Raw genomic sequence first — 12,014 nt, forward strand, 5'->3', positions numbered from 1 at the left:
GAAAACCTGCAGAGAGGTGGAGGGAGGAAGGGGTTCACTTGCACCCACTACCCAATAGGGCAAGAATTGCAAGCCACTGAAGAATAAAAATAAATAGAAACAAATGACACACATAAACACACGCACAAAACACAATATCATTATTTAAAGTAACAAACTTGAAAAAACAGTACCACTTTTGGAAAGTTCTGTACTAGCAGAAATATTAAGAGTTATTCTGAATATTGATTTGTGGCATCAAAGAATGCCCTCTGTGACAACAGCAGTTTGAAAATTTAAGCACTCTTTGTTTTTGCAGCAGTTGAACAGTTAGCCATTCGGTCATGAGCCCTGCTCACTTCCTTTACCAACTATGTAACCATAGATTCACATTCTTTGTGAGGCTGATATCAATGTAATATTGCACAGTGGCAGAAGCAGGACTATCCTTTGGATAGCACGAAGGTGATCCCACACCCATGAGCTCTTTATTAAAAGTAGTGGGTGATACGTAACAGGTGAAAGCCAATGCAGCGAGAAAGGGAAATGGAAATAAATAACTTTAAAATATCAACTAATCCAACAGTAATTGATAATTGGTCAGCTAAATCAGCTGCTGTTATACCACCATTTGAAGGAAGTCCAATACACAGAGAAAGTATAGCTTTCAACTGATTTTATGTCTTGTTATCCCAGGAGATTTCTGTAGTTGCCTTCCAGCAGACATTTTATCACAGACTATATCAGTTTGAGAGAGGAACATTGGTTCTGATCACAGATCAGAGCCGAGTAGTGCAGAACCACATCATAATTCATCTCGAGAGGCTGTGTCGATGGGGGATTGGGGCTGCAGTGCCTCAGTATTCTGAGCTTCTGCCCCGATCTCTCCCTGCTCCTTTGTTTTTCTCGATAACTTGCAGTTCCAGTCCGTTCGTATGTCATCATTGTCCCAGATTATAGAGGTTTCGGTATCACTCACGTAGCCTGGTTCTCCAGTGTAATGCGTAGGGTAAATCAGCAGTGGTTCCACCAAAAAGGCTTTCAAATCGCGAGGTTCGTAGAATATCTTATAATCTTCTCTGTTAAAAGATGTAATGAATGATTAACAAAATTACGCTTGATGTGCTGCAGTTCCCATGACTGACTACCATAAAACTACCTCGTGGATCTAATGACCAGTACAGGCTTGGAGGGCTGAAGGGCCTGTTCCTGTGCTGTATTGTTCTTTGTTGGAACCTCACCAATGTTAGTAAAAGCCTCTTAAACTCTTTGCCAAGTTGCTGCCCGGACTATTGAGTTTAACAGAATAAACTTCATACAAGAAATGCATAATGGGAACGCATTTGAGGGTATCTTAAGTCTCTGTACAAACAATGAAGTACTTTTGAAGTGATTGTTTTAATGTTGAAATCATGGCAGCTAAATTGTACAGATCAAGCAGCACGCTCATGTAATATGTTTTTTTCAGTATTTGAGAAACACATATTGGCCAGCACATCAAAACTTCCCTGCCCTTTTTCAACTACTGCCGATAAATCTCTTGCGCCCACACGAGATGTGGGATTTTACAGCCTCCTCATGGCAGGAGTGGGGTGGTAAAATGCGGCAAGCCGCTCAAATGCCCTTTGTCTTTGGCGGACCTGTAGACTCCTGCTGGCGTAAAATTCCACCCCTCAAGAGAACAGCCCCACATTTAACATGACAGCAAAATACCGTCGATGCTGGAAATCTGAAATAAAAACAGAAAGTGCTGGAATAACTCAGCAGGCCTGACAGTATTTGTGGAATTAATGTTTTGAGTCCGCACGACTCATCTTCAGAATTTTACATTCTCAAATTGAACATGCCGTCTGAAGGACAGCATCTCAGGCAGTGCAGCTGTCCCTCAGTGCAGTATCACACTGATAGCAGAATGGCTGTGATCAAGTCTCTCAAGTGGACTTGAGTGTTCAACCTTCTGACCCAAGATGTGAGTATGCTATCAACTGAGCTATTGCTGACACCTGGATCAAAGTGCCTTAAAATCCCAGAAAAGCATCTTCCAGTGAACCAAATTTACATGCATTTTATCAATGGCTGTGGCATCTGATTGATGCTGTCAATTTTGTGCAAATTATTTAATTTGTATTACAGATTAAAGCCTCCTACTACTTGGACTGGGCCTTCAAAAATTCAGTTCAAAAAGTGGCTTGGGTGAAACAGGACATTCTTTAAAAAATCAGTTCTTCTCATTTTGTTTCAGATTCTCTATGCTTCTTCAAACCTTTCACTGGCGTTGCTGTTTTACAATTGACATTGGCACTACTAATCATAACTTCTCGTCTACAGGAGCCACAGTCAAGCAACATTAAGAAAGGGAGACCTGCATTTGTACAGTGTCTTTAACAACCTCATATTCCAAAGCACATTACAGCTTTGTGACGTGTTGTATGGAGAGACACAGCAGCCATTTATGGACAGCAAGGTCTAACAAACATTGGCTAATTCATGGCTGAAATTCATCGGTGCCGCTGAAAATTAATTCAGTTTGGGCTGGAACACCAAGGCGGGGATTCTCCGACCCCCCGCCGGGTCGGAGAATCCCCGGGGGGAAGCCGCGAATCCCACCCTGCTGCCCCGACCCTATTCTCCGGCGCCTTTTCGGGGGCCGGCGGGATTCCCACCACGCCGGCCCCCCACCGATACTCTGGGCCCCGGCGGGCTGAGTGGCCGTCCAGTTTTGGCCAGTCCCACCGACTTAATTACTCACCTCACGTACGGCGGGGCCTGGCAGGTAAATGTGCTGGGACGGTCCTGGGGGGGCGGGGGGCAGAGAATCCAATCCCGGGGGGGTCCCGACGGTGGTCTGGCCCGTGATCGGGGTCTACTGATCCTGTAGGAGGGCTGTTTCCGTGGGGGCCTTCTTTCCTCCGCGCCGGACCCCTATCGGGCTCCACCATATTGCCCGGGGACCTGCGGGGAAAAGGGAACCCCCGCGCATGTGTGGAAATACACTGGCCTGTCTGCGCATGCGCAAACTCGCGCTGGCCCTTTGGTGCTGCATGTTCAAGTTCAATCTATTTTATGGTCTTTGTGAACACTACGCTAACCATCCTGAGTTTCGCAACACAAAGAGCACCACATCCCTGAGCCAGAAGCTCTGGGTTTGCATCCCACTCCAGGTCTTAATGGTGTTCATAATGTGGCCAAACACAAAATCCTTCCAATATGCCTATGGCAGGTGCAAGAGCGGGAGAGTATCCTGGTCAAGCCATGTTTTATGTGGAGTGATGCTCCTCAAGCTACAGCCTCTGGTGTCAGGCTGTTGGCCTGTTCAGCTGGTCAGTGCAGGAAGATGATTCGCCGTTTGAGGCGCTATTTTTAGAGGCAGCCCCGATCCTTCGATACCCCCCTCTGCTCCCCAACCTTGGCCCCCGAAACCCCCCACCCCATTGCCCCAACTTACCTCAAGCTCCCACCTCACCCCAATTCTTAAGGGCAGAGAGCCTCGGGGCTGATCATTGGCACCCAGGCACTACAAGCCCGGCACTCTGGAGGTGCCCCTGCATACCTGGCTGTTGCAGAGTGCCCCAGTGGCAGTGCCAAGGTGCCAGGAGCCAGGGTGCCACCCTGCTCAGAGCGAGATCCAGATTGCAGCATCTCTTAAGATCTCATTAGAGATCTTTGTGTGCGAATGGAATTTGGGATCTGTTTGGGAGAAGTACATGTCATAATATACACACAAGTCTATGAAAGTGCACAGACAGACAGTGATTGACACACAGGATGACCAATGAACACACAGAACACAGTAGCCAATCACCAGACAGGACACGACCACTATAAAGCCAGAGGGCACAAGTTTTCCCGCTCTCTTGGGACCCAGCCTCTGAGACAGTCAGAGCCCATGAGCAACAACTAGAACAAACACCATGTGGTAGTGAGATAGTCTGGTCAGGTTAGCCTCAGGTATCCAGTCAAGTCAGCATAGTGTCAACCCACAGTTAAAGTATGTATGACAGTTAAGAGTTCAATAAAATCGAATTGCATTTCTTCAAGTGTTGGAAGCCTGTCTCTCTCACTGCTGCAGTAAACACAGTCCTCGCAGACCCAGCTTACCAACACATCATGGTAACAGTGTGTCATGCTCGAATTTGACGGACCTACCTTGAGATAGTCTGCCTTTGACCAGCGATCAGCCATCCAGTAACATGGACAGCGTCCGCCCTCCCCCGCAGCTCCACATCGCCGGCAACCTCGGTGCAAACTGGAAGATTTTCAAGCAAAAGTTCCAGCTGTATCTTGAAGCCTCCGACCTCAAAGCCACATTGGATGTCAGCAAGATTGCTCTCTTCCTCTCTACAGCCGGGGACCGCGCTATCCATCTCTTGAACTCCCTCACCTTTGCTGCAGGCGAGGACAAGACAAAGTTTAAAACAGTCCTGCTGAAGTTCTACAACCATTGTGACATCGAAGTCAACGAGAGCTTTGAACGCTATGTGTTCCAGCGGAGGCTTCAGGGTAAGGATGAACCTTTTATGTCCTTCTTAACCCATCTCCGTATCCTCGCGCAGTCCTGCAACTATGGCTCCACTTCCGACTCAATGATCCGCGACCAGATCGTTTTCGGGGTCCACTCCGATCCCCTTCGTCAGCAGCTCCTTAAAGTTAAGCAGCTCACCCTTACCATCGTCATCGAGACCTGTGTCCTACATGAGCACGCTAACAACCGGTACTCCCATATCAAGGCGGCAGAGATGGCGCGGCAAGGCCCCCACGATGCGGGTGCAGGCCGTAAAACAGCTCCAGGGCCTGATTCTGGATGAGGGCGGCCATTTCATGCGCTTTTCCCGGGCTCCTGTACATTCGCGCCACAACCAAGCGGACGGCGAGGCCAACGGCTGAATTGGGCAGGTGCACACATTGTTCAACTGCACCGCGCATGTGCGGTGGCGCACGGAGCGTCCTGACGTCGGCGCCATGACGTGCAACAACTGTGGCTCCGCCAATTTAAAGCGGCAATATCCAGAAATCTCGATGCTGTCTCCAGTGTGGCAAGCTTGGCCACAACGCAGCCCTGTGCAGATCTGCTCAACTGCCCAACACACAGCGATCCCAGCTGCAGCGCAGCAACATCCGGTCAGTACAGCAACCCGTTGCAGACTCCGACTCCGACATGGTTCCATATCCCGACACCGAAAGCCTCACATCCCCATTCCGGGTGGGCATCATCACCAAGCATACGATGCTTTCAGCCAAGAAGGTGAAACAACTCCCAGTGATGAGCATTGATCCGGACAACGAGTGGTGTGCCACTCTTACAGTCAACAAGGCTCGCATACGCTTCAGGCTGGACACCGGCGCTTCAGCGAACCTCATTTCAAAGTCTGACCTTGACACCATCCGCGTCAAGCCAAGCATTCTTCCACCGGCCTGCCATTGCTGCCAGTGGCTCATGCCAGGTTGTGGTATCCCATCGCTCTTCACGAAAGCAACCCTGCGTTTTGAAATTGTAGGAACCAACAGAGCTTCCTTGCTCGTTGCTCAGGCCTGCAAAATCTTGAATCTTGTGTAGTGGGTTCACACCATGTCGTCCGTTGAGGCAACGACTTCGCCAGATGTCAATTTCCAAACCCAATTAGATAACATCATAGTACAATACCACAGCATTTTCGAAGGTATGGGCACACTCCCCTACCAATACAAGATACTTCTGAAACCGAATGCCACCCCTGTGGTTCATGCACGCGTCGGGTGCCGGCACCCCTTAAAGACCGCCTCAAGCAGCAGCTGCAAGACCTCCAGGACTAGGGCATCATTTCTAAGGTCACAGAACCCACGGACTGGGTTAGATCCATGGTTTGTGTCAAAAAACCGTCAGGGGAACTTCACATTTGTATCGACCCCAAAGATTTGAACCGTAACATCATGAGGGAACACTACCCTTTACCTAAACGAGAAGAGCTCACCAGCGAAATGGCTCACGCCAAGTTTTTCATGAAGCTGGATGCCTCCAAGGGGTTTTGGCAAATACAGCTGGACGTATCCAGTCGAACGCTGTGAACATTTAACACCCCGTTCGGTCGTTACTGTTACAACCGGATGACCTTTGGCATCATCTCTGCCTCGGAGGTGTTCCAACGAATAATGGAGCAAATGATGGAGGGCATCGAGGGGGTGCGAGTGTACATCGATGATATCATTGTTTGGTCCACAACTCCTCAGGAGCACACCGATCGCCTCAAACGAGTGTTCCATAGGATCCACGAGCATGGCCTCCGACTCAATAGAGCCAAATGCTCGTTCGGTCAGGCAGAAATAAAGTTTCTTGGCGACCATATTTTGCAGTTCGGTGTGCAGCCAGATACAGACAAGGTGTCGGCGATCAACGCCATGAAGACCCCGGATGACAAGAAGGCGGTCCTCCACTTCCTAGGGATGGTCAACTTCCTTGGGAATCATAGAATTTACAGTGCAGAAGGAGGCCATTCAGCCCATCGAGTCTGCACAGGCTCTTGGAAAGAGCACCTTACCCAAGGTCAACAACTTCACTCTATCCCCATAACCCAGTAACCCCACCCAACACTAAGGGCAATTTTGGACACTAAGGGCAATTTATCATGGCCAATCCACCTAACCTGCACATCTTTGGACTGTGGGAGGAAACCGGAGCACCCGGAGGAAACCCACGCACACACGGGGAGGATGTGCAGACTCCGCACAGACAGTGACCCAAGCCGGAATCGAACCTGGGACCCTGGAGCTGTGAAGCGATTGTGCTATCCACAATTGTACCATGCTGCCCCTTATCCCCAACCTTGCATCACACACCACAACTCTCCGCCATCTTGTTAAAACAACTACGGACTTCCAGTGGCTCCCAGCTCATGAGCGAGAGTGGCGTGAGCTCAGGACGAAACTCAGCTGGCATTTTCGACCCCGCCAAGGAGACAAAGACCTCCACCAACGCGAGCCAGGCTGGCATTGGGGCAGTACTCCTCCAGCGGGACGAATCATCCTCCTGGGGCCTAGTCGCATATGCATCTAGAGCCATGACACCTACTGAGCAACGATATGCTCAGATTGAAAAAGAATGCCTGGGCCTCCTCACAGGGATTGACAAATTCCATGATTACGTGTATGGACTCCCCAAATTCACGGTCGAGAAGGACCACAGGGCATTGGCTCACATCATCCAAAAAGACCTCAATGATATGACGCTACGGCTACAACGTATCCTCCTCAAACTCCGCCGCTACAATTTCGACCTGGTCTACACCCCGGGCAAGGAGCTCATTGTGGCCGACGCACTCTCTCGATCCATCACCACGCCGTGTGAGCAGTCGGACTTTGTCTGTCAGATAGACGCTCAGGTGAAGTTTTGTGCATCCAACTTTCCGGCCACTGATGAAAGGGTTGTGCAGATTCATCAGGAGATGGCCAGGGATCCTTTACTCCAGCGGGTCATGCGACATCTCACGGATGGTTGGCAAAAGGGGCAGTGCCCACAGTTCTATAATGTAAAGGACGATCTAGCGGTAGTGGACTGCATACTAATGAAACTGGACAGGATAGTAATCCCACAGAGCATGCGAGATCGGCCAAATCCACCAGGGTCACCTGGAGGTCGGAAAGTGTCGCCGTCGAGCCCGAGAGGCAGTATATTGGCCAGGCATCAGTCAGGATATCGCCAACACGGTCCTCAATTGCCCAACGTGCTAAAGGTTCCAGCCGGCTCAGCCGAAAGAGACTCTGCAGCCGCATGAACTGGTGTCCTCCCCATGGTCCAAAGTTGGTATTGGCCTCATTCATGCAAAGGGCCTAGATTATGTCCTCCTCGTGGACTACTTTTCTAACTACCCCGAGGTGGTCAGACTGACTGACCTCACATCAGCAACAGTCATCAAGGCATGCAAAGAGACCTTTGCCCGTCATGGCATTCCACTTACGGTCATGACTGACAATGGCCCGCGCTTCTTCAGCCAAGAGTGGACGGATTTTGCCCAGCAGTACAATTTTACGCACGTCACTTCAGGCCCCCACTACCCCAGTCGAATGGGAAGGCTGAAAAGGGGGTCCACATTGTTAAAAGACTGTTGTGCAAAGCTGCTGACTCGGGTTTGGATTTTAACCTGACACTGTTAGCCTACAGGGCGACTCCTTTGCCCGCTGGCCTGTCCCCAGCACAGCTGCTAATGAACCGCATAATACGGACGACGGTGCCGGCCATCCACATCCCGGACCTTGACAATTTTCCGGTCCTGCAGAGGATGCAACAGTCTCGGGCCCAATGCAAGTCGGCGTACGACGCCCACGCCACAGATCTCCCTGCTCTGGTCCCTGCTGACCGGGTTCGTGTTCAGCTACCTAACGGTGGCTGGTCTGCCACAGCTGTGGTGGTTAAGCAAGTGGCCCCAAGATTGTTCCTCGTTCGCATGCCTGATGGCTCCTTTCTTCGGCGTAAAAGGCAGGCACTGCGGCTACTTCCACGCTCGCCACCTGAATGTGATGTCCCGACTCGCATGCTGGTTCCTGAGGACGCGCCCTTCCACGGGGCCACTGATCTGCCAATTCTTTTACCGATCTCCACATTGGAGGCAGTTCTGCCATTCCAGTGCAGGCGACCCTGACCCACCCTTGAGGCGGTCAACCAGAATTCGTCGCCCGCCAGAGACTGAATTTATAGACTGAATGTTGCATTACCTTGTGATTCGTTCACACATCTGTACATATTGTTTCTTCCTAATTTGTTATCTTCCCTCTATCTGCACTAGACACCTTCCCAAGTAAATACATTCACATACTTTGTATATAGTCAGGCTCCTACAAAGACACACACTATTTATTGATCTATACACATTTTTTAAAAATAAAAAAAAAGGTGGGGGAGATGTCATGATATACACACAAGTATATGATGGTGCACAGACAGGCAGTGATTGACACACAGGATGACCAATGAACACACAGAACACAGCAGCCAATCACCAGACAGGACACGACCACTATAAAGCCAGAGAGCACTAGGTTTTCCGCTCTCTTGGGACCCAGCCTCTGAGACAGTCAGACCCCATGAACAACTAGAACAAACACCATGTGGTAGTAAGATAGTCTGGTCAGGTTAGCCTCAGGTCTCCAGTCAAGTCTGGGGCTGGTTTAGCACAGAACTAAATCGCTGGCTTTGAAAGCAGACCAAGGCAGGCCAGCAGCACGGTTCGATTCCCGTACCAGCCTCCCCGAACAGGTGCCGGAATGTGGCGACTAGGGGCTTTTCACATTAACTTCATTTGAAACCTACTTGTGATAATAAGCGATTTTCATTTCATTTCAAGTCAGCATAGTGTCAACCCACAGTTAAAGTATGTATGATAGTTAAGAGTTCAATAAAATCGAGTTGCATTTCTTCAAGTGTTGGAAGCCTGTTCCTCACAGACCCAGCTTACCCAACACATCAGTACATAGAATATACAGTGCAGAAGGAGGCCATTTGGCCCATCGAGTCTGCACCGACCCACTTAAGCCCTCACTTCCACCCTATCCCCGTAACCCAATAACCCCTCCTAGCCTTTTTGGTCACTAAGGGCAATTTATCATGGCCAATCCACCTAACCTGCATGTCTTTGTACTGTGGGAGGAAACCGGAGGAAACCCACGCAGACACGGGGAGAACATGCAGACGCCGCACAGACAGTGACCCAGCAGGGAATCGAACCTGGGACTCCGGCGCTGTGAAGCCACAGTGCTATCCATTTATGCTACTGTGCTGCCCTGTGTCAGCATGCTGCACTATTTAAATTGCCTGGGAATTTTGACACCCTCGTTAAAATGAACTTGCCATCACTTCTGACAGAAAGGAAAGCTGACGATTGGCAGTAACAAAACTCCATGGCCGGGATGGTGGTATGGTCGTGAGCATAGCTGCTTTCCTAGAAGTTAATCCGGGTTCGATTCCTGGTCATTGCACTAGGGGTGGCACAGTGATTAGTACTGCTGACTCACAGCGCCAGGGACCTGGGTTAGATTCTGACCTTGGGTAACTGTCTGTGTGGAGTTTGCACATTCTCCCCGTGTCTGCGATGATTTCCTCCGGGTGCTCCGGTTTCCTGCCACAGTCCAAACATGTGCAGGTTAGGTGGATTGGCTATGCTACATTTCCCCTAGGCGGCGTTACTGGGATAGGGTGGCAAATTGGGCCTTGATAGGGTGCTCTTTTGGAGGGTCGGTGCATACTCATGGGCTGAATGTCCTCCTTCTGCACTGTAGGATTCTATGATGCCCAGTTTTTCTGGCTTCCTCTGCGACGTGTATTCATGCGACCGAGGGGGCACACCATAGGTTGCCGGCGTAATCTTCAGGCCTCGACAATGTCTACGCCGTTTGTATGACTCGCCTGCCCAGTCACCGAGGAACCCATCATGGTGGGGTCACCGTAGGCTGGACCAGAAAATCCCACTGGTGGGAAGGGCCAGAAAAATCACACTATTATATTCTCAGGAGTCCCAAGAAGGTTTAACAACAAAGGTTTATTTAACCAAACAAAAGTAACAGCCAGAATACGGCATACAGCACATAAGTTCTAGCTGGGACTATTGATCATACCGGTTCCAATCTTGGCTTTTGCTAATACAATATTGGGAGGGCGGTGGGCTGACCAGGCCAATGTAGGATGCTCCCTTTTATTTCCCTCTTTTTCGTATAGGGTATAGGCTTTGTGACAGCTCACTCCAAGGCCCCAATGACCAATCAGAGGCTATGTGCACTTCAGAGAGGGGACAGGTACCACGGAAGCCATAAGGCTGCTTCAAGGGAGTTCACCTTGTCCCAATTGATGAAACTCGAGTTGCGGATTGTTGGTACGAAATGAAATGTGACAAGGCGGATGTTTGTCTCAATTTCTTTCATTTCTTTTTCCAACTGGAGGACTTAGATTCAGGGAGAAAAATACGAGCAAACAAGATGTGCAGATCATGAATTTGCTATCAGAGATATAGGGAGGAATTTTCCAAACATTGCACAGAGTGGTGGGTGTGTGCACTGGGGAGGGGACCAATGCTCGGACCAGGCAATGTTACGTTTGGATGTCTGGGGTACAGGGTGTAGGAGGATCCGGCAAGCAGGGCACCCCACTGCGGCCGGTGCTGTGTGGGCAGGGGGTGGTGGTGGTGGTTGGGGGGGGGGGGGGGGGGGGCAATGGGGGTCTTGAAGGTTCCGGGGTGGAAGATACCACTGGTTGTTAGTCTCTCACCCTCTCTAATTCCTTAAAGATATTACACGGTATGAACGATATCTTGGACCCCGGGGAAGCTGCCCTCGTGGTGCTGCTGGCAGGCCAGGCGACCAGATGCCAGAGGAGGCAGCGGCAGCAGTGTCGACAGAGACTCAAGGCGACGGCCCATGTAGAGGGCCCCACCCCACGCCCTGCAGACCAGCTGCCCAACAGGCCCGGGATGGACCTGGAGGGGGAGGCCCGAGATGGCCTAAGGTGTACAGGCTTTGTTGGTCTTTCGAAATGATGACGGAAAGGATGTACCGCAAGACGCTCCGTCTCAACAAGGGGATGGTGCGGCACCTGTGGAGGAGGATATCCACTCTCAGTTGCCATCAAGGTCACCACAGCCCTGTACCTCAATGCCTCAGGAGCATTCCAGGGCTTGATCAGGGCTTGTGTGGCACTTCTCAAGCTACAGCCCACAGTGCATCCATGAGGTCACGGATGCCCTGGTTTCCCGGGCAGCAAACTACATAAACTTTAACATGGACCAAGCCCCAACAGCAGTGAGTGAGGGTGGCTAGCGAGCACGGCCCCAGTGAATCAATTGGTTGGACCATCATTTGCGGCGTGAATCCCATGAGGCCTTGTTGAGCGGACCAATTAACATTTTATAACAGTAACGGCCACGCCGGGCCGAGTGTTGGGAAGCTTGTGACAGTTCCTGCTCACTACCGCTCCTAATGTTTTGGTAAAATCATGTACTCAGAGATCATTTAAAGGGTGACCCGATTTGAAAGTTAAAGGCTCCCCTCAGGACATCGGGACCCACAGCAGACAAGAGGAA

General features: G+C 50.4%; 1 protein-coding gene across 1 annotated transcript in view; it reads right to left on the bottom strand.

The window, feature by feature from the left end:
* Positions 1-702: 702 nt before the first annotated feature.
* Positions 703-12,014, bottom strand: part of LOC119964894 (procollagen galactosyltransferase 2-like) — a 132,724-nt gene continuing 121,412 nt past the window's right edge. The window contains exon 8 of the mRNA XM_038794988.1: positions 703-1,058. Within this exon, the coding sequence (XP_038650916.1) occupies positions 785-1,058 (274 nt within the window). The 3' untranslated portion in view covers positions 703-784. The remainder of the gene's footprint in view (positions 1,059-12,014) is intronic.

Source organism: Scyliorhinus canicula, chromosome 4, assembly GCF_902713615.1.
Source record: "Scyliorhinus canicula chromosome 4, sScyCan1.1, whole genome shotgun sequence".
Classification (NCBI taxonomy): Eukaryota; Metazoa; Chordata; class Chondrichthyes; order Carcharhiniformes; family Scyliorhinidae; genus Scyliorhinus; species Scyliorhinus canicula.